This window comes from Haliaeetus albicilla, chromosome 18 (genome assembly GCF_947461875.1).
Source record: "Haliaeetus albicilla chromosome 18, bHalAlb1.1, whole genome shotgun sequence".
Lineage (NCBI taxonomy): Eukaryota > Metazoa > Chordata > Aves > Accipitriformes > Accipitridae > Haliaeetus > Haliaeetus albicilla.
In genome coordinates, this window is record NC_091500.1 from 10174574 (window position 1) to 10198078 (window position 23505).

General features: G+C 36.3%; 1 protein-coding gene across 1 annotated transcript in view; it reads left to right on the forward strand.

The window, feature by feature from the left end:
- The window catches only part of LDAH (lipid droplet associated hydrolase), a 127243-nt gene that overhangs the window by 50063 nt on the left and 53675 nt on the right, over positions 1-23505 (forward strand). The window contains exon 4 of the mRNA XM_069805704.1: positions 6980-7149. Within this exon, the coding sequence (XP_069661805.1) occupies positions 6980-7149 (170 nt within the window). The remainder of the gene's footprint in view (positions 1-6979; positions 7150-23505) is intronic.

A 23505-nucleotide genomic window follows, 5' to 3' on the forward strand; every position in this document is an offset into this window, starting at 1 on the left:
TGTTTTCTTCTGCTCTGTGGTTACTTGTCTCATACAGAGTATTCTACAAAGTAAAATGGTGTGCTGAGTGGGATACCTGGTGTGTTGGAATGACCTTACTTGAGTTTTACAACCGAGCTATATAAGCATGGTGTTACAGGTCTTTTTTTTTTTTTTTTTAAGTTTTATACTTTTTATACTCATTCCTGAATTAGTTTTCTTTTGAGTTTTATACTTGTTCCTATATCAAGATGTATTTTATATAGCAGTCAGCCTTAGCAAGGAAGTCCCTTCTAGTTTTGTTTGTGTGGGCAAGTGAAGAAGGGAATTCACAGAGCCTTTCACTTGGCTTCAGCATGTCCAGAAAACAAGAAACGTAATAGGAACAATCAGCTTCCCGTAGGCTCAGATGTCTGCATCTGCTCCTTGAGGTCACTTTACGATGGAAATTTAGATCTGCTCCTATACAGTGATGGTTCTCTAACCTCTACCTTGCCAAGTTTTTTTTTTTATTATTATTTTGTTTTACTTTTTTTTTTTAATAATATGATATTGAAAATTCTTATAAATTGCACTTTTTGTAGTTATTCAACTTACTGACTGTAAAACGCAGTCATTCAAATACAGAAAACTTTTCTGTCTATGTTATGTAGAATACCCATATAAGATTTGCATGTTAAAGTGATTCTGGATGCATATGTTGGTGTAGAACTGCATAACAAAACACTGTTTAATGGTGTTTGCCTTGCCAAAATTGGAGACAACCAAAAAATTATACTTCAAAGTTTGTACTGTTATCTCATCATACCTTGGTAATAGTTACTTTAATCAGTTAGAGGGAAGCAAGACTGGGAATGCAAAATAAAGAGAAGTCTCTCACAGATATCTTATTTAAGAAGTTCAGTGTGCTTCTGTATGCTTTTAATAAAAATTTGGGGTTTAGTATTTTTCCTGTTTATTAGTTCATTCTGTCAGACTATGCTTGTACTAATTTAATTATAATACAGCTTCCTTTGAAAAACAGATTAGGTGTTAAACAAGTGTCCCAGCAATAGGTATGTAGATAGCAAAGGAAATCAGTAGTTCAATTTGTAAATTAAGGTCTTGTTATTTTTCTAATAAAGAAAATAATACATATGACCACTTCAGTATCTTGAGTAAATGGTAATTTATTTGTGGAGGATACCTTTACAAAAAGTAATTGCTCCAATAAACACTAATGAGTGGTGTGTTTATCTTAAAAGTTGCATGAACAGTTCCTGAGGGTACTAGGGCCAGATTAAGGTCTAAGGGTTAATCTAAACCACAATGCTTTAAGACCTGGTTCCTGGTGTCAGGAGGAGTTCTTCAGTATTTATTGAACATTCTTTCACGGTTTCCATCCCATTTCTTTGGCATTTTATCACTTGCTGATACAAATTATCCAGGGTTCAATAATCAAATGAAAGATTGGGTGAAGCATTCAGGCTTTAAGCAATGTATCTTTAGGGGATGTATTTTCTAACACTTTTGCCCATACTAGACCCACAAACCTGAAATCTCAGGTTTTAAGCTTACAGTTGTATTCAGACATTTTCAGATGGCATCAGTCAATTGTAAGGAATTATTGTGTTTTGCTATAAGAACAAAAACAATCAAATGATTATTTAATTTCCAGATTAGACTTCTGACTATGGATGCCAGTTTAACAGGTAATCCTTATAAGTAATTTAGTCGTGGGGTTGCTTTCTGTCTGTCACTACATGAAGGCAAAGATAAAACTTTCTCCAGGTTGCCCCATCTGAACAGTAGTTACTCAGCCACAACTGCTGCTGCTCCTTCCACCAGTGTTTGTATGTATTTGTAGTGGAAAAAGGAGGTGGGGCATAAAGTCTAAAACACTTGGCCCTATATGTTCGCTGCGCTTATGGTATTTGATGGAGATGCAGTGGACTTAATGTGACCCTGAGCTAGCTCTCCTGAACTATTTGGTTGGCTGTACTTGATGCTTTGTGCCTTCTCTTTTCATACGCTTTGATATCATCACTGACCTTTCAGTATCTTCTCTCTCTTTGCTTTTCTTTCTCTTGCTACTTTCTGTTACAATACTGCATTTTCATGTGTTTAAACTTGTTATTTCTCCTCACTGTTAACATTAAGCTGTATGGTGATTTCTCATGCAGCTGAAATGAGCAGCATCTTCAGAGGAAGAGGTAAATCTTTTTCTAGTCCCCTAGTTCAGTCTCCAGATACTTACTTGTCCTTACCGTGTAAAAGGTCCAGTTCTGAAAATTCTTGACCACAAGAGCTTATACAGGTGGTTCATTAGAGTTTGTCCTTAGATATCCTGGTGCTACCTCCTGGAGTAAATGAGCCAGGGAAGAAGAAAATACATTGCAGGTAGGGCAGTGGTTTTTACCTCCCTTTCTTTCATAGCATATGATTACAAGTCACCTTTTTACTCAGTTCTTTACTTGTTCATCATTAATTTGGAGGCCTTGTGTATGAGCAGATGCTGAGACAGACTTTAAAGTCACTCCATGACAAGTGGACAGGGGTCCATATGTACATACTGAGCTCAAATGTACAGTCATCTGTTGTGACCAGAGTACTTGGGATTTTGGACATGCAAGCATTCCCTTGTGAAATTAGGGAAGTACAAAGGCATGCAGAAATTACATGCACAAATTTGAGGGTAGTGTCGGAAATTCTAGCCTCCAGTATCTTTTTGAATCATCCAGTAAAAAGGAGTCTATGATTTTTGGAGACTTTTTAATGAAAGGCTAAATTTTATGAATCTCCAGTCTAAAGTCTGTTCATATAACTGATATGCTTCTTTTTTTTTCTGCCCAAGAATTTCCCTTGCATACACAGCAGAAAAACAAAACAAACAATTCTCTGTTATTTCCCTGAAAACCAAAGTCCTCTTTCCTAGCAAGATTAACTTGTCAACTAATCTCACAGCAAACACTTTATTTTAATCTATCATTGTTTTCTGACTGTGGGTTTAACAGAGGTCAGAAAAAGAGATTCATTAAAGTGATGGTGCATTTGTTTTTCTGAAAGCACGTCAGAAGATGAGTGCTTTGCCAAAGAAAATAAAGAAATACAGTATTTCTTTTAATACACTTCGGCTAAATAAAGTCTTAAAATCACATGCTTTGTCCCAGCTGGGGTGTTCGCAGCATAGTGTACAAGTCGTATAATTTCTACTATCTGAAAACTGCTTAAATGAGCTCTCCTTCAGCCATGCCATTTATTCCACACCTGAGGTGAAGTGACTCTGGTCCCTTCCCTGATGTAGAGCCGTTGGAGAGCTGACTGCCAGTGTGTTTGTGCAAGTCTTTTTGCTTATACAAAAAAACCCATTTAAGCTTCTCCACCCAAGAAATTAATGTTGATTTTGGATAATCCTGGGCAATTTTATTCTTTAAAATAAATAAATAAATCTTTGAAACCTGTGACGCAGTCCAGCTCTCACATATTTTGGACTATTAGAAATGTAGCATTTGTGTTGGGGAAACGTGAACTGACACGAGGCATGGGCAATTTTATATTTGTCTAGAAGTAAAATAGTATGTGTATCTCAATATAGGGTTACATGACGTTGGAGTTTCACCTGACAAGAGTGCAGGGTCAGATGGTGATGAGGAGAGTTTTGTGTGTGGATTGCCAGACCCCACACTGCATGCTCATCCTCCAGTGTGGCTTCTGTAGGAGTAGTGCCAATGTGATTTGGTTTGGCAACAAACCAGTATTTCAGAAGAAAAGGAAAAGTTGTATTCAACAGCTGAAACCATTCTCTGGGGTCAGCATTGGCTGTCAGGACTCACTTTCAGTCTAAGAGAGATTATATGTGTATGTAACGTAAGCCAGTAGATGTGGAATCTGAGCATCCTTGCTGTAAGTGGTGCTGAGCAGGGCTGCACTGAGGATGCTTTGGCCCAGTGCAGCAGAATGCGTCTCTACAATCATCATCAATCATAACTAACCCATCTAATTAAAAATCGCTTCTGCAAGCTCTGTTCTCCCCTGCTTCCTTAAGGAAACACTAGCGCACAGGCTTGAGTTGAGTATGCTCAAGCCCTGAACTCAAGTATGGGCAAATGCAAGGAGGAAAAAGCCCTTATTTTCACTCTGCTCTTAATCCCCACCCATATCCTTCCTCGGGGTTCTTGCTTTGGCAACAAAACTGGTTCTGAATAGGCACATCTCTGCTGAAATCAGTAATAGCTATGAATATGTTGCACTGAATCTCTATGCTGTTATTTACTAGGTAACTAAATATTAAATTAGATATCTAATGTCTTAATAACTAAAATAATTAACTGTATTTGTCTAACATAGTTATCTACCTTAACTTGGAAAATGTTGACACTGGGCTAGACTGTCTTTGCTGTATTGTTTAATTACATTGCAGCAATGTTCAGCATCTCTTGCAGCAGATATTGAATTTGTGTAGTGAAAAGCACCCATTAACCTCATGAGATTGAACAATATAAATAAAAATTTGTTTTGTTTCCTGCTTGGTTTCTGGGGTCTTGTGAACCATGAGAAGTTCTCTAGAAGATTTATACACCTACTTTATCTCCTTTTCCCTTGCTCTAACCTGGAAATAAGCTGAAATTCTTGTAAAACCACTTATTTTCAAGAATTCAAAGCTACAAATGGAATGTCAAACATTAAAGGACAAGCTGATAAATCACTGGAGATGGCAATGCCTGAGTAAAACAGTATGAAAATGATAGCAAATGTTTACAAGGGAAAACTGACCTGCTTAACCCAACACACAGTAATATACCTATACTCAACATACTCTTTCACTTGGTGTATCCAGTGGGCCGTCATGTTTCTTGTATTCTGGTTTTTCTGTGTATTATATATACACTTAATTAGACTTGCGATGTAGACAACCCACTCCTGCATGAATTTAAGCTGCTATGTAAATAAATAAAAAGTAGGAAAGGCAGCTTTTGCTAAAAATAGAAACTAAGTTTAAAAACAATGTTTTGGCCTTAGGCCTTTATTTAGGGTTTTGGAAAATATAACAAGCTCTTTGTTTTCCATCACTTGTAGAAAGCCTGATAAGCAAAATATTACTTCTCTAATTTAATTCCTATCTAATAATTCCTATCTAATTTTGCATTCCTTGAGTGTGTTTTAGTAAACCCCTTTTTCATTCAGAGTAAACTACTATAAATTACAAAGGGATATGATCATTAGTAGTTTTAGTAGAAATACTAGTTTAACTAAAGACCTTCTTTGTTGTGACCTCTGTGGCAATAGTTTAAGCTCAGAAAAAAGCCATCAGAACACATTCTTGAACAATTATTTTGCTTTGAAGGGCTATGTTTCATACAGATGATCAAAAAGGCGATATAGTGCCAGCCCACTTAGGCTACCAATTAATACTATCACTGTCAAACCCCCAGTAACTTCATTACTGTAGTGTTAGTAATTTTTAGTATTTGAGGTTACTGACCAATTGCCATCAAATTTACTACATGTGGATTAAAAGACCAATCAGCCTTCATAATTTGATAAGCTATGTTCACAGTTTTTTCAATGCATTTCAGTCTTTTTAATCTATGTGTCTTTACAATATCTCTGCCTGCCAGATACTTTCTTTCACATCTATTTTTCACATAGGGAACTGATGCAGAGGACATAAAAGAAACCAAGTGGGAAGTTAAACACCTAATATTTGGTGGGCTGGTTAGGGCTGTGTGTGCACTACCTCTGTTCGCTGCTCCTGAATTGTTAGAGGTGGGTGGCTTTTGTCAGTAACCTATATGCTGTCTGTAGGACCATGGCTCAGTAATGAGCCAGTCCTCATCCTGTATCTGAACCTTGCTGCTGGGAGATGTAGCTTATTTCAGACTAAAGCTGCATTGCAGCTCAACATATAAGGAGCGTAAAAGATCAGAGTTTTAAACTGGAGTATGAAATTGAGCCCTGAGGTAATAGCGTGGTTTTAAGAGATATTAGTACCAGTACATCTCTTTTAGATAAGCTATAGGCATATGTTCCCTCGTGCTTTCTGCCTCTTTTCTGTCATTCTTTCTTTCAGTATTTCTTCCTACAGCCTTTTCCATGGAGTAGTCCAGCTTCATCTGGAGTGGTGTATCCTTAACATAGCTTTTAGTTTAGCGGATAGAGCACTTTTCTAGCAGATGAAAGAGCTGTCAATCCCCTTAGACTGGGGAACTTGAGAGCCATATCACCCACCTCATGAGCAGCAGTTAAAGATGCCCAAATTGCTGTAAATTCTTACAGGCACCAGATCATCCTTGTCTTGTTGACTGGCCAGGAAGCAAGTAGCAAAGTCCTCATCTTAAGTGATTGCCCAAGCTCCTTTAGGAGGTCCCTGGCAAAACAGGAATGAAATTGCACAATAGCCTGGAACCATGAAGCTCTAACTTGATCTCACTTTTTGTGGCTGGATCGACAATGATAAGAACCTGCATAAAGAGGGGTAGTTTTTGTAAGTGCTAGTGCTCCATGTTGATGCATACGTATTTCATTTTCCTCATTTTATGGGACTTTTTTGTGCATCTTTATCTTAAGACAGGAGCTTTGGAATATCTGAAGGTTCTTAGTGCGTGATAACCTGTGTGATAGTTTGTCTTGAGTGAAGATGAAGTATTGCTATTGTAGGTCCCGATCTCTCAATGTAAAGTTGGATTGATTTATGCGATCCAATGCCTTGAGTTCAGTCTTGTTCTGAATGAACGGCATCACAATGCTAGATGATGCACCATAAAGCTCCACGTGTTTCCGCATCCTTCCCTGATTCCCCAGCTACACATGAGGCTTCACATTCTGTACATGTGATTAATCAGTCTATATTTACCAGTGGTGGTAACTTAAAATCACATTTTTTAGTTTGGTGGGTTGGTTGGGGGTTTTTTAATTAATAAGTTTGTTTATTTCAGAGTTTTCCAAAGAAGTGAAAAAAAAGAAAGAGGTACTTGAAATTTCTATCATTAAAACAAAGGACTTCTTTTCTTTTATGTTTCAGACACAGATATTAAGGAGCTAGAGGATGTTTTTGGACTTAACGGACAAGTAGAGCATAAGCTGAACTTCCTCAAAAAGAATGTATCAAAAGACATAAAGCTGGTACTGATTGCTCATTCTATTGGTTGCTACATCACACTGGAGATGATGAAGCGAGCATCAGAACTTCAGGTACATTAACCTTATAGAATGGGAGTTATATTATTAGCAAAACAGTGCACATGCTTACCCTATGAGTAATGCCATGTCTTTCCTGTGGAAGCTCTATTCTGCTGTACAAAACCTTTCAATTAAAATGAAATAAAAACATCAACGACTAATCCTAATAACATATGATAAAGCAGTTTGATGTAAAATAGAGTTCTGACTCTGAATTTGGACCTTTAAATGCCCTTCAAATATAAATAATTCATAATGGTGATAAATATATTTAAGACTTTCTTCTTGTCTTCTCATCTTTAATTTATAAACAGATCACTAGATATTTGGCAATTACATTATGTTACTACACTAAAAATTAAGACTTATGATTTTCATAGCAGCCTCTTATCTCAAGGCAAGCAGATTGCTGGCTGTACATGGGGAAATGTATGGAAGAGAATAATAATATAAATTGTGATGAGTACTACTGTAAAGGATGTTGGGTTTAAAATTTAGTACATTTGCATATGTCATTGCTTCTGCAACTCAGTCTTTGTTTGTGTAACTCAATGAGAGCGAGAGGTGTTGCTGCATGTTCTTGTGTATCTGAACATTTTTCTTTGTTGCTGTGAAGCAATAAGAAAGCTGAGGCAGGACCATGTCCTTGCAACTCTGGAAATGGCAAACTGTTAGTGTTCAGTAATAACTCACTCTACTAGCAGATGATGAATGAAGAATAGTGAATTTTTATTCTTAAACACTCACTCTTGCTAAATCATTGCCTCTTCCTTTACATTATAAAATCTTCAGTGGAAGGAAGTGCAGTGTTAGCGTAAAGTCTGTGTTTAATATACACATGAGTAGGTTCTTCCACTTCTTCAGAACCATTTCCACTGCATGTCTAACTTTTTTTTTTTCCTTTAAAGGAAACAGCAACTAAAAATGTGAAACATGAGGTTAACCTGATATATTTCCACAGGAATATTTCACTTTATGATTATAAACAAGGGCATTTTTTTGAGGGAGAATTTTTATTACTGTTCTATCTTTTCAGAGGGAGTGTTCTAGAAAATATCATATGCAGTAATTTGTCCAAAAATATCAACTTTTCTTTGGTCAACATCTGTACAGTCTTTATTACAGAAATAATTTTATCTGGTTTCAATTAAACTATGAATTGCTGAGTAATTTTTTTACACCTGGCTCACTGGATGCTGGCAGCTTGCTATTCATCAGTGTTTTGAAATGTAGGTATCTTTGGGACACTCCTAGACTGCATGGTATACTGTGTGCATGAAGTTAATATATGACAAGCTACATTTAAGATGCATTTAACAATAGAAAATATTTGTGTAAGCCAGAGTGTTGTGCAACCTTTGTCCCTTTGCCAAAAATAAGTTAACTGTTAGGTTTTATAACATATGAAGTGTGATAATAAGAAACTTGTGTTTCCACCTCTCCCTTTATTTTTACTGGAATATTTGATTCCCACAAGATTTTGAGCACATATGTGTATTTTAGTAGCTAGATCATTTGATTTTATTTTTGTGTAGCTCTTATGTGATATTCATTTATTACTTGAGTTTCAGTTTTGGTCTTAAAGCAGAGAATTTAAGAACCTTTGATTGCTTACAGTTTGTTATTCTGAGCTAGAAGTTAATATGTTGTATTTATTGTTCAAATAATTCAGTAAACATTTATTTTTGGAGCATATGTTTAGCAGATATGATTTTTATTATCCATATTAAAGCCCTTTCATAATCTAACCAAATATAAACTAGATTGTCCCTCTCTTATACAATGATGAGGGAACCTGATGAACTTGAGCTAGCGTGCCTGAAAAGGAGAAAGTGCTATCTCCTTATCTCTCCTTGGTTGCTCTTCACCAGTCAGTTTTGAATGCCACTAATTTCTTGGGCCGTTGTGCTCTGCAGGTTAATGGGGTACTATGGGGTTTTTTCTTAAACTGCTGTGAAATAATGCTTTCTTATTTCATTAAAAGAGAAATGAAACAGGAATTGCCAGTTTACTCCAGGATAAATTCAGTTTTGGACCCCATCCCTATTTCCCTACTGACTCTCAGGGAGGTTTCTGTTAACAGTTTCTTCAGGAGACCCCTTAACACAAACGTGGTCTTAGGTTGATGCTTTTAACTAAGTCTGATCGGTAGAGAAGGGCCACACAGGTTACATCCGTACTTGTAACTAAGTGGACTACTGCATGGATTTGAGTACTGGGCCAGCTATACAGTGATGTTTTTGGACTAGTCTTGAGAGACTTCTTTGGCCCAAAGCAGCCAGCAACTCCCAGACAACACCCTGGCATGGTTCTGGGCTTGGCAGAGGCCCAGGACCATTCCCAGTAGTTAGTTTGGATGCAGACATCCTGTTTTTGAGGCACGGGAAATACAGCCACGTGGACACAGGCTATCCCATGCCATCCTGTTTAATGGCAGGACCAGGGAATAGCTCCTGGCTGGTCTGTTTGCTGGTGCACATGTAACCTTGAACACTTCTCAGTTGCTGTGGTGGGCATCAAATCTTAACGAGATTTGCCTCCCTTGGGAAGTGGAGCATCCAGAGTTTGTCAGACGGCTAAAAAATTTTGACACTGGGAAGGAAAATGTTAATCAGCCTTACTCTGTGGAGATGGAAAAATGCAATAATGTACAGCTTACTTGATATGTGGTCTTAACCTCATAATCTTCTTCGCTCTTCATTCAGCCAGCAGAACTGAAAAATGAAGCTGAGTGACAAAATTATTTTCTCAGTTGTTGGATCTTGAGCCTAACTCATAAATATGCTACATCCTCCAGGCATTCTCTTCTAAAATACAAATCCTTACTTGGGGGATTTCCTTGTGTTTTACTGGCGATACTATTGAGTATTTCCTAAAACACTCTGTTTGGTTGTTAATTTAATCAAAAGATTGACACATTTCCTTGCTAATGAAATTAAATCTGTTACAGCATTAGTCTTTCATTTGTAATGATGCTTTTGAAATGCCAGTACCTTTGTGGTAATAAATTAACACTTATTAATGAGTGAAACTATCATACAATGTAAGTATTGCTCTTCCAGAGGAGAAAGAGTTTAAAACCTCTGAGTGTGTATCAGTTTAAGCAAATAAGATTTCTATAATATATAATTCAAAACCATGCATTGCTACTGTGTCTCAGTGGTGCAAGAGAATATTGGGTATTGCTAGACCTTGGTTGATTTCATAAATAATAGCTAAGAAATCATAAGTTGGAATAGTTGTGTATAGAACAAGTTCATACCTTGGAAACCCTGTCACATCATTTCTGTGCGCACATTCGTGTGCATCTGCCTTACGTTTCCTTCACCATGTTCTCTACCAAACAGAAATCTGTTGGTCTGTACTTTCTTTTGAAAATTCTGATAAGTGTAACAAAATAACATAGTTGGCATTTAATGATTCCACAAATTTATACAGTAGCATAACCATATTTTCATGTTTTTTTCTTTTGTCCGTATATAAATTGCATTCAGGTCTTTCACTTGAGGAGCTACAACTTGTTCAGGATCTGGTAATGTATGTAGCTTAGAAGGTTTCTGCAATGTGTCTTATTCTTCATAAATCAGTACTGACTTTCACCCATCAGGAAGCTGTCCACAAGCTTTCTTGAGTTAAGCAAACATTTCTTCATTGCTGACTATTCTAAATTATTTTATGATGTGTAAAGTATTGGTGCTATTCATTCCCTTTTATGAATAAATTACACATGCCTAACAGGAGGTACTGGGCACTTCTTGCTAACCTTTTGGGTTACTGAAATTGGCTACATATCACTGCTGTTCATTTTCTGTCTGTTTAGCCAGTTTCTAATCCGTAGAAAAATGTTTCTCTCACCCATTATTAGTATTGTTAGTGGTCACAGGGGTTGAATGACCTCAATGGGAAGCATTTTGTTGGAGCTTTTTGAATATGGTTATTTTAGATGATGCTGCCATATGTGCATGGTAGTTTTATTTCTTCTTTTTTAAGTTTTTCAAAATATTTAGTTAAAGAAGCGAAGGAGCTTTCACCTAGAAAACATTATTGTTGTTGCTTCTAGTGTTAGAAAAAGGCAGAAATATATTTTGTCATTCTTTTTTAAATGTAGCTGATAACAGATTAGTCTTCTGTCATTCCAAAGTTTCTGTTGTTGCACTGTTAGTAATGGGGTCTTTTATTACCCTTGGTGCTCCCCTAAATAACACCTTTAGTGTGACATATGTAGTCCTCATTTTGTGGTTTCATACTTGAACCAAAAGGCCACGTTCCATCTGTTGTGAACAGCTTTCTTGGAAACGTTGATGGCCTACAGGTACACAACAGAATGACAGATGTCACGACTGTTAGCTTTTTTTTTTTTTTCCTATTGTCTACAAAATCTGCTTCTTCCCAATTACCTGCAGCCCTTTGCAACACATCTTAGTGGGAGCAGACATCTCTGCACATGGCCTTTCTGACAAAGACATTGATTGGGATATGAAATTTCAGAAACGCTCTTCTCTTTGCTGTCTCTTGGCCAGGGAATTTCTTTTTTTCAGTTTGTGTGAGAAATTACCTGTATATATAGAAGTAGTTTGTTTTAAAAGAAGCTTTACTAAAACAGTGAAAAATGGCAATAGATAGTTTTCATTACAGTGTGTCTTTGTATGCAACATAAAATGCAATAAATAATTACAGAAGAAGTGAAGGAAATCTCTCTCAACAATGTGTGAACATCTGTCCTTAAATACCTTTTTTGCAGTAAGACAGAATATGAAGTTTAAAGCAAATCAGCTATTCCTGAATAAGTCGTGTAAAACATTCTGATTCTAAACCAAATGTCTTTTTCAGATATAGCTTAATCTATTTTCAAAATAACTTAAGGTAATGGTTTCAAATGTATTTTAGATTCATTCTGGACAAGAGTCTTCACATGTGAAGTTATTCAGGACTGTTTCCGTGTTTAGATATTCTTTACTTGGGCTTTAATTTACCAAGCCTGTTGGTCAACATCAGTTCTCTAAGTTATCAAAGCTTTTCCAAAGTTTACTGGCAGAGCTAATCCTCTTTTTGAAATGCAGCTTCCCAGAGACAGAAGCTTCAAGTAGATATCTTTTTTTTTTTTTTTTTTTTTCCTTTTTTTAAGCTTTTGGTTCTCCCAAGAGTTGAACTGGACAAGGAGAGAATTTTCTTTTGCCACTGTTGGCAGATGCATAATTGGCCATTGTAGCAAAAAGATCCCACCTGCTAAATTGAGTTATTTTTCACATCTTTTTGTGTGATGAGAATAGTTACTTATGGGGAGGGCAGAAGGAGCATGTAAGTTTTGTAATGGCTTAAAATCTCATTTGGACAAATATTAGATTCTCTCACTGTTGCGTTTCTGCCTTAAATCAAGTTGGTTCTTTTGTCTCTGGTTAACACTTAGTTCCTTTCTGTTGAAGTACTTGGAAAGCTTCCCCTAACTTTAGTGAAAGTAGAGTTAGGCTGTAAGAGAGAGAAACTTCAGAATTCCTCTACTAATTGATTTATTGTGATACAGAATTCAATGCAGTGACCCTTTATGTTAATAGTTTAGTTTCAGTTGTGTTGAAAGCTTGATTATGAATTTGGGAAGCGCTTTCATAATGTTAGGAAAGAGAAAAGTCACCATGTTTTTAAATATGGGTATTTCTACAAGAAAACAAAATTCTTTAGAATGTGAAAATCCACAGGGACTACAAGACTGAGATTAAAAGAGGGAGATTTTTTTTTATTAGTACAGGAACTACTAAGCATGTCTGACCTTTAGAGATAATAAGGGGATCTTTTCAGCAGCATGAATGGATGAGGGAAAGACTGTATGAAGGTAATGACATTTGTTCAGTTTCTGTGTTGCTGAGACAAGAACCTATATATGTAATCCAAGACTGGTGGTGTCATTACAGAAAACATCTTCTGAAAGGACACTAATTTAGCAGGTTCTGACATCCTTAGAAGTTCTAGTGCGTTTTGGAAGTCGAAGGAAAAAAAAAATATAAACACACCTGAGTTAAACAGGAATATAAATTTTTATTCCATTTTTGAAATTTTTATTTAACATAATAGCATCTAATTCAAATGTTGATTACCTAAATTAGATGTCACAGTACTTTAAACAAAGTCAGTTTACATAGGTGTTCTGTAGGTAAATTAACTTCTGGTGATCTCACTGATGATTATAAAGTTTAAAATACGCTTCGTGAACAAATACATTTTTTACCACCTTGAACGTTCTCTTACAAAAGTAAGCTTATCTCAGATCTTTTGAAAAAGTACAGTGAGACTGCATAAAATAGAAAAATAGCCAGAAGACTTCTGAAGAGACATGATGTCTTCTCTCATGTAGAGGATTATACTTTGTATACCTGTGTGCCAGGTTGCAGTGTAACCAACAGCACAGTAGAAGCGTGAATAAATGTCCTTGGTTTGTGCAGCCTTGTTTTGATTTATCCTTCCTGAGAACTGTTTGCTCTTGGTTCCTTAATGGTTTGCAGTGATGGATGGAATATGGTTATGTGGTTATGTCTAGCAGTAGGGATTGTGATCTGGAGAAACAGAATGGAGAAACACTATTTTTATATGAATTTCATGTTACTTGCAGGCTTAAATGATAAAGTGCAAAAAATCCCCATAAAAACTAAAATGGGTAAAAGACTTACAGTAACACAAACCCAGTGACAACATTTGCAAAATTATTATGCAGGAAAAAAATAGATGTCTCTATTTAGCAGACCTCACAAGGGAATTGGTACACATTTCAAATAAATGCGTATCTTGTGAAGAGAGCTGCAAATTTCTAGGCCATGATATAAAACTAAACTGATTCTCATGTATTTTTCTTCTTCAGTCCATCCATCTGGATAAATTAACTACATATTAAAAAAAACCAAGCAAACAGCGTTGCGCTGATACATACCCACCTTCATCCCCCTTAAGTGTTGAGAGAGGGAAAAAAAGAAAGACTGACACAGTTTTGCACAGATTTAATCATGAGTCTAAGTACAGCTGCCTTCAGTGAGATGTGTGTGTTAATTTAACCTTATGGATGTTTTAAGTTTGTCACTGAATCGGACTAGTTCTATAATATATATATTTTTTTTTGACAGCTCTCTATAAGTTCTTGAAAGACAGCAAGTCTGTGGGAGCACATACAAGGAAGCACAGGTGGCCTGAGCCAACAATTAGACTAAAATTTGTTTTAGTTGACAGTATACACATTGCAGAGCCTGCATAATCCACCTTGCAACAGATGACAAAGTTCTGATGAGTATGTTCTCTCAGTGACGCCTCAGGCAATATCAGTAAATCTAGTGGAATAGCCAGTAAACCAAGCAATATGAACTTGGTGCATATGCAAACGTGCAGCTCTCTTATGTGGAAAAAGTGAGAAGGAATGCAGTTGATTTATTAAACCTGACCAAATAAAATAAATAAGATACCGTATCTTTGAAGCATCAAGGAAGTTTCTACAAAGATTTGTAGAGAGATTTTTTTTTTTTTAATGAAAAAATGAAAACAACCTTCATGTGAAAACTTAAGACAAACATAAAACCTTCTCTCTTTGGGGTGGGAGGCTGCAAAGCAAGGAGCAATAGTAGGTGAGTTCATGGCAAACAAAGATTTGTTAGAGAGATACTGACTTTTGACTGAGACACTCATAGAAGGCCACCAGCCTGAATTTAAAAGCTCAACAAAAATTCAGAACGCTGTTGGTGAAAGGCTGATAACTGTGGAATGGGGTTGAGAATGTGAGCTCACCCAAGAGACCACTAGCAACCATTATTTCACTGGCTTGATGACAGACTTTAATCCTAATGGTCCCAGTCATATTCTTTTCTACCCCTCCTTGACAAAAAAAAAAAAATCTTTAAAAAATGTAAACTGTAAAGAAAATGCAGCAATCAACAGGCAAACGGGATTTTTTGTATAGCCCTCACTGGACACTGCCTTTGTGAATAGGAAGAGGCACTGTCTAGATTGCCATGTGCTGCATAGGTCTGCCTGAAATTACTTTTCACAGACAAACAACCCACCTTGTGATATCGAGGACAAAGAATGTGAAATATCTCAAGAATACAAAAAAAAAATTCAGGAAACTTAAAATGTAATGAGAAATAAACTGTTGAAGGTGATATATCTTCAGGTGTAAAAAGCCTGAGGGCAAATTAAATAAGGAGTTAAATTTTTTGTCTTTTGCTTTCACCAGGGAGAGGCTTGCATCTTTCTCCACATTAAGAATATAATTTTTACCACAGAAAATTGTCTTCAAGCCAAAGTGGCATGAACTATCAATTATTGGCAAATAACTAAACCAATCAGGAACTGAAATGTGATCAACAATTTGAGAATAGTCTTCAGTCATGCTGTGAAGATACCTGATTTTTGCTTTGTGTCTGTCTGGTTTTCTGTTTTCTGCTTTCTTGTCTTAAGCAGAGAAATTAGCTTTTAATCATACATTGCATAGTGTGTTACACATGGTGCCATCTTCTGATTCTTAGGTTGACCAAGTATGCTGTGGTCAAAAGTGTATAACTGCCTGCTAGTTAACAATCCAATTGCCTCTAAAATGAGATAACAGGATTTATGCTTTAAAGTTGTTCCCCCCCAAAAAAGGAGAGAGATATATTAAAAAAGTAAAAGAGATTTCCAGAGAGCACTACTTTATATATCTGTCCTGTCTGCAATCCAGACTTGTTCTTACTTGTAGCTGTAGAAGTAGGCAGCAAGCAACAGTGAAAGGTGAGACTTAAGTTACCAACGTAAGATGATAAAATTCTGGATTTTTTTGGCAGCACAAACATTTAGGATTAGGAACATGTAAAATTTTCAAACGGAATTGAGGAGGATTACCTGTTGAACTATGCCCTTTTCAACATCTTCTGTGTCATTGCTGTTGAGATCTTAAACTTCTAACCCAAAACCTAGTGTTTACCAAGGAAGCATGAATGGAAGGTTTGGATGAGGCTTATGGTACTTGTCAGCCTGCTTGGCCAAAGCTCATGCCTGATTATCTGGTCGAAAGAAAGCTTTTTGAAATTAACCTTGACTTGAATTGCTTTATTTTATTCTGCTGACTAGTATTTTATGCCTTGCTTGTGTTATATTGTATTAGTACGCCCTGGCTCAGCTCATGTTAGCCACGTGGAAGCTGTAGTTCATCATATTGTCAACACCCGAAAGGGGGTAGCTGAGTTGTTGATTTGCCTGGCTGAGTTCAGTATCAGACCAAAAAGTGTCAATATAGAAACTCAGTTTAGAAAACAAAAAGCTTGAAGATTGCAGTAGGACAGTCTTAAGAATAGGAAAAAAGGGATATACATTAAATTAAACAAAACTAATTTTTAAATCCACTCTTTTTGTATCTACCAAAACATAGACCAAAGGCTCTACACTGTCAGTTTGTCTCACCATTTGATTCCTAAATGTCTCTCCTAAAAACAGAGATACCAGAAAGATAAGGTACAGTAAGTATTATTTCTTTTGAAATATATATATATATAAAAAATCCATTCTTAATACTGGCTTATATGTATTTTGAAAACAAATTATGCATTTCTGAACAGTGCTGCCATGTGTATACACATAGCATACCTTGTGTGGTTTTTGAAGTGGGTGAAGCAGGTAGGTATCACTTGCTCAGTCCTAGAACTTAATGGGAGATACTAGATTACATATAGTTCAGTACTCCTCTGAGTCAGGAGAACTTAAAGTCTAGAAATGCTGAAGATCAGATGAGACCAGTAAGTAGTTGAGGGTTAATTAAAAGCACATCAGATGAGACCAGTAAATAGTTGAGGGTTAATTAAAAGCACAAGTGCAAATTTAATTAAAATTGATGTCTGGTGCAATTAAAAGACAGGCTTGACAAAAGCAGCAGTCAGTATATCTGTCAGAATGTAATTACCAAGCATATGAATACAAGTATCTGTTTTTACATTGATCATATTTTTAAGAGTGAGGATTCAGAGTCAATAATAACATTGCCCTAAGATAGCTTGTTTAGATCGTAAGCCTGTGAGAAGGCGGCCTGAGGAAAAACTAATTCCCAAGACTTTCTGAGGAAAATCGTGTTTTGTTCATAATGTTCACTGAAACTTCAACTTCTGTCACCTTGTTTAATGTATTTGGTTTACTGCTCAGTTGAATAGAGAAACAATATGTAAACCAAGATTTTGGTCTGTGATGATTCGAAGTAGGAAAACATGAGAACAATAATTTTGGTTTCAAGGGACTTGATTTTTTTTTTTTTAATAACATTGTGTTTATTTTGCCGCTAATGAAACATCTGATTTCTTTTCAGATGTATGTAGTCAGAATTCAAATAAGGCTATAAAAATTATTTTTTCTAGGAAGTTAGAAGACATTAAAGTAGCCAAATGTACAAACAGAAAAGGCAGAAAAATAAACTGAAAAGTGGAATCTGTGATCATTCATCAAGAATCCAAAGTAAAACATGAGAATGAAGAGGAAATGAAGGAATAAAAATAAAAAGATGGCTAGAATGGTAAATGGCAGAATAACAGGATTTGTTAAGTACTGTGGATTTTTACAGATATGTTCATAAAATCTAGTTATTTTGAATCTCCAAAAATTTGGATTCATATTGTAATAAGTAAATGAAATGATTCTATAAAGATGAGAGAATCATAAACATATAACAAGAAGTGAATTTCAAAAGCAATTAGGATTTATAGCATATGTTTTTCAAAAGAGCTCAACACCCTTTGGAAAGCCAGATTTCCCAAAGAACTTTTTATGCTGGCTGGTGAGGTCTTTTACAATTCTGTCTGCAGATGTGTATGCATAGCACTTGAAAAATCAGAGACTCATCTCTTTGGAGAGTTGGACCAAACAATCAAAATTCACTATCAAGATATGTCGCGCATAGCTTTGTTTTGTTTTGTTCTTCTGCTGCAATTAATATGCTTTTACAGAAGACAATAGAGCCAGAAATCAGCAGTTTTCATGCTAATTTAAAGTTGAGTAAAGGCGAAAGCAGTCAATTAAGGCATTAAAGAATTGTTCCTGAAAGGAGTATGTGAAGGGACATTGTGGAGTTTTTGAACATAGACTTTGCAAACATAGTTAAACTTTAGCACGGCTATAACTCTGGTAACCAGTGTCTGTTCCTAGAAGGTCTATATTAAAATGTAATTTTGCTGGCAGTCCTGAGCCCTCAAAAAAGAAGTTGAACTGCTTCATCAGCTCTTGCCTCTCGTTGTATATGATAGTTACTCAAGCAGTGAGGAAGGACTTGGCATGGATCTTCTAGTTAGAAGAGGTTACTTAGACTGGACAGTGTCGTAATTAAAAATGTTTCCTACTGTGCCACATTGTTAATTTGTTTATTCCCCATGGTTTACAGTGAAGTCTAGGGGTGCTTACTTTAGAGGCTAGAGTGGAAAAATGTATCCCTCTGCATTAGTTTCTATACTGAGAATGGTGTGTCCTGTTTGAACACTGCAGAAGTGAAAGGAATCAGAAGAAGACACAGATCTCTGAGCTTAGACTGCACATTCACTGCATTTAGGGCATTTCTAATACACTGTTGAATTAAGTTCAGATAACTACTGGTGAATTTTTTGTCCCCTGTCTTTTTAATATTTCTTTGATTACTGATTATTTTAGGGGAATTTTTGCCAATGCCACGATGGATCTTTTCAGATACCTGAGCGTGTGTTGAGTGACTGTAAACCTGTGTTTAGAGAACTAAATCAAGCCTTAGATTCCTTCTTAAGAATCACCCTCTGTACTCTTGTGACTTCAGAATTAAATGTAATAGAAGTCCACTTCCTTTTCCATTTATTTTGATGTATAAATGTTTGAAATGCTTGATTTCTATTGTTTGGATACAAATCTACTTAACTGTGACATTTGGGAAAAAAAATCGTTGGAGTTTGCCTTTTCATGTGGAATTCAGTGTTAAGTATACATTTAAGTGGAAGTCCTGGAACCACAAATGTATTTAATAAACTTGTTACCTTTGGAGTCCTGTAAGGAAGTTCAATTAATGTTAATGAAAATATGCTTCTAATAACTTGGTTACAACATTTCTAGTCACTGAGAAATTGTGAGAACATTCCACTCCATTTCAAATTCCAAAACAAAGCATAATTCTGTATAAGGAGTAGCATTCACTGAGTCCTAATTGTTCTTGAAAACATTGATTTTCTGCTACTCTATTTTAAAACAGCGGCATGACTACTGTAAGTGTATTTAACTGAAAGGAAAGGTACAAACCCCAGATCTCAGTAAATATAATTTGTATTGTAACCTTTAATGGTGGCTGGCAGAGTTCAGACTTTTTATCTGGCATTGGCAATTGAAAGGTATTCTTCAAATTCTTGTGCTCAGTTGCACTAAAACCCTTCCTACCCGATGAACAGTTTTATTTGCGTGATAAATTAGATATGATAATTTTGCTCTTTTAGCAGATTCCTGCCTATATTCCATTTCTTATAATAATTAAGGCTAGGAGCAGTCTGTAGTATTGCAAAGGAAGGAATTTTGTATTTTCCCTTATTATTTAAAATGCTTACAGTTCTGGGAAAGTCTATGCAAGGATGGAAAAATGAGCTGACTGAGAGAATTCCTTACTCCCTCCTCTCTCTTTTTCTCTTCTTCTGTTACCCTGACAAGACTTTGGGATATAAGTTCTATCTTGAACCTCAAATATTCTTTGCTTCTTTTATTCCTTTGACAAAAATACAAAGTTCGGCTTTGTGTTCCGTTTCTTCTCGGTATATACATGCTGGCTCACTCATCCTTCTATTCTTCACTGATCTCACAAGTCAGGACTTGTTCTGCTCTCCTTCCTCCAGCATACATCGTTAAATAAGCCACTTAAAATGGTTAAAATGGTAATGGACTGAACTCCTTCCAACGTCAAATGCCAGGTCAGCTTTCCTTACCTGTCTACTAACCCTTCTAGCCAAGTAGGGCTATGGGCTTGGGTTGACTGGATGCCTTTTTGAGGGCTGACTTCAGTGAGTGGTGAAATATACCCCTTCCAAATGTCTTTAAGTGGAGCACTTAAAAACAGAAGTCCAAGGATCCCGAGGCTCTGATGGAAAATCATGGCCTTCCCTTTTCATCAGCAAGATCAGATTATAATAGTAAGGCTATTTTCTCATTCACCTTGTTCAGCCACTTTTCCTTAAACTGAATGGATTGTCATTGATATTTATTGGTAGGTATGGCTGTACATTGATGGCTATGAAAGCAGTTGGTCCAAGACAACAGAAAATCTGTTTCTTAATACTTTATTTTTGTTGAGCCGTCTCTCCACTTTTAAGGGCATTATTACTGGTTCATCGTAAGTGGTAAGTGTCCCAGATCATGTCTACAAGGATCACATTTACCAGTCCGTGTACTGTAAGAGTACCTGCAGATGCAATGCGGTAATCTCATGGGAGTGCTACACAGAAAAAAAAAATCCCACCCTGTACTTCCAAAATGAAAATGGAAAGAATTTCTCCTGGAAAGTGGCAGCTGCGTTCTGACATTCATGTAATGGGAGCAACTGAAAGCTTTATGGTGTGTAACTGTGACACTGCATTCCAACATAAGCTTCTCCCTGCCCTTCTTCCAACCAATAAACTATTCTTCCTCTCTTTTCACTCTCACCCCTCCTAATCTTCTTCTGTTTATATGCTTTAATCATAATAGCAACAAATCCATCCCTGCCGGTATTATCACACCGTTGCAAATTTTGGCTGTCTCCTTTGGCACGTCCCTTGTAGATGGAATGATATTGCCCACTTTGATGGGCTTAATTCTCTATGTAAAATACTGCTCTGTCAATGAATATTTTCTCTATTAAACTATTTTCAGTCCAACAATAAGATACAGATTTTTGGGAGAACAGTTTTGTCATTATTACCTTAACCCATAAAAAGGCTTTTTCTTTTTTTTTCTTTTTTTTTTTTTCCAAACATTTTGGGCAAGTCTTCAGTTACCCAAATATTTGTAGTACAGAGTAATTTGCATTTCAGCCCTGTGAGACTTGTAAATGTAATGAACAGTCTGTGTGTTTAATATTTTTTATACTTTTAATAATTCGCAAATAGTTCAGTATGTAGAGCTGACCTGTTGAGAAATAGTTTGTAGTGTCTGTAGAGAACACTCCTGAGTTCTAGTCTTTTGTATGTTTAGCAGAATTCTGGGCTTCATCTGGAAAAATTCTAGGAGTACTTCTTATTGGAAAATATTTCAAGTAATGTGAAACAACAGGTAATTTTTTTCCTGTGCTGTGACCCACTTGTAAGGTGAGGTATGGATGGTCCCTCTCCTGTTGCCATTAAACAGTTTCAGCATTGGAAGTCACATATTACGGTGGATATTAACAACCTTTTGAAAGGTGTGATTGAAAGCGTATTGATTTCAAAGGGAATTATCAAAAGTCTCAATTTACTGTGCAATCCAAGAGGTTATTCTGTAACTACCATAAGTGTTTTACTGCAGCCATGGTCTTCATCTGTCTATCCAAGAACAGAATAAGAGAATCTTGGTCTCTAGAGCTGGGAATATTGTGTCTTTGGCGAGATCTGCATTGACTGTAGACTGTCATATTTAATAACTGAAAAATAAATCCTGTAATCAGAATTTATTCATGGGGCAGAATTAAGGCCCATTATATTGATGGAAATTTTGCCACTAGTTTCAGCAGGAGCATGATCACACACCCAGGCATACAGTAGGTGGAATCACAGAGGACCAGAAGCGTTCAGTAGGATATTGGACACGCTGCAGTCTCATTAGGGCTCTACCTTTTCAGTTATTCTGCTTGTGACCACTGTTGGCAAAGGTAATTTCTTACTCTTAGCAGCTGAAGTTAGATACTACCAAGATTTCCATGCCTCTCACTTTTTTGCTACTGAAAGATATATCCTGAGTTATTTTCATTGCATTTTAGTTCTTCTGTAATTAAACTCTGCAGAGCAAGTTTTAGTATACACCTAATAACATCATGCGAAGTTAATACTGTAGAAGCCTGATTGTTCATATTTTAAAAGGACTCTTCATATGGCTGGTCCAGTGAGTTCGGATGCAGGATTCCAACATACAAGGCTCAGAATCAAATTTGTGCTAAGTCAGTGGAAAGTGGCTTTAAAGTAGACATAAATTTAGTCACACCTCACCTTGGTGCAAATGACCCTCAGGCCTACATACCTAAGGGTGTAATCATTGTTGCTAGCACTGTATTCGTCGTTACGCTAAAAGACTACAGTTTGAAATACAAATACATTAAAAAAAAAAATGCTGGTCCTTGAATTTTGTTTCCATCCAAGTGGAACTGCCAGGAAGCCCTGGAGGCTTGGGGCATTAAAGATGTACTTCAAATAGAATTGGATAATGTATGTTAAATAAAGAAGGTGCCAGGACATGGAAAAACCTTGTGATCACTGTAAAGCATTTTAAACAGATGAGAGTACTGCCTGCTATTTATATTATCAGGTAGAAGCTGAAAGAAAACAGTAACAAAATAAACCCAAGTTTTCATTCTTTTGAAAAATGTGTGGTATATATATATTTGAACATAGTGGATCAAATTCAGATGTCGAAGGAGGGGTAACTTACATGATAATATTGGATATATTGAGTGTAAGAAACTGTAAGTTAGTATGAGTGATAGATGGACAGACTGGGAGAAAGTATAATGTTTAAAGTGGTGTTGGAACAGGTATATTAACTTTTATTTTCAGGGTATCCTACTAATTGCTTTTTCTGCTAAATTCTTCTCTTCTTTTTACCACATAGAATAGAAGTAAAGGTGTGCTAGATACACAGTTGAGTTAAGGAGTCTCTGCTGCTGACAAAAATTGGTCATAGTTCTGTTGGTTCACACAAGGGAGTCCTGGCATTTTCCATCACCTGGGAAGTTGAGTTTTTCTGTTTTTCCTGTCATTGAATAGCATCAGCTAAAAGTTAACATCTACTTATAACTTAAGCTATTCCTGTCTTCTTTTTTGCAGGATAGTCTGTAAAAGTACAGCACAGGTTAACTGCCTATGAGGTGCTTCAGTATATTAGTTTTGCTTCTGCATTTCATTAGTGAGGAACAGAATGGCTATTTGTAGCTGGTGTATGTTACAGCTAAAAGAATGCCTTCAACTAACTTGTCCCAGAAATGGTAACGTACCTCAGGCAGAGAATATACCATAGGCAGAGTGTGAAAGGAGGAAATGCTCCTTAAGTTTTTTTTTTAAATAATATTTCTCTGATTAAGTCATGAGAAATAAGGAAAAGATTTGGCATTGTGAATGAGCCTGTAGAGTGGGGAAAGATAAAAATTCAGTTTGTTGTGATCCATTGTATTACATTGGACTACTTCAAAAGGAAGGTACAAGAAAACTGATGGTTGAGAAA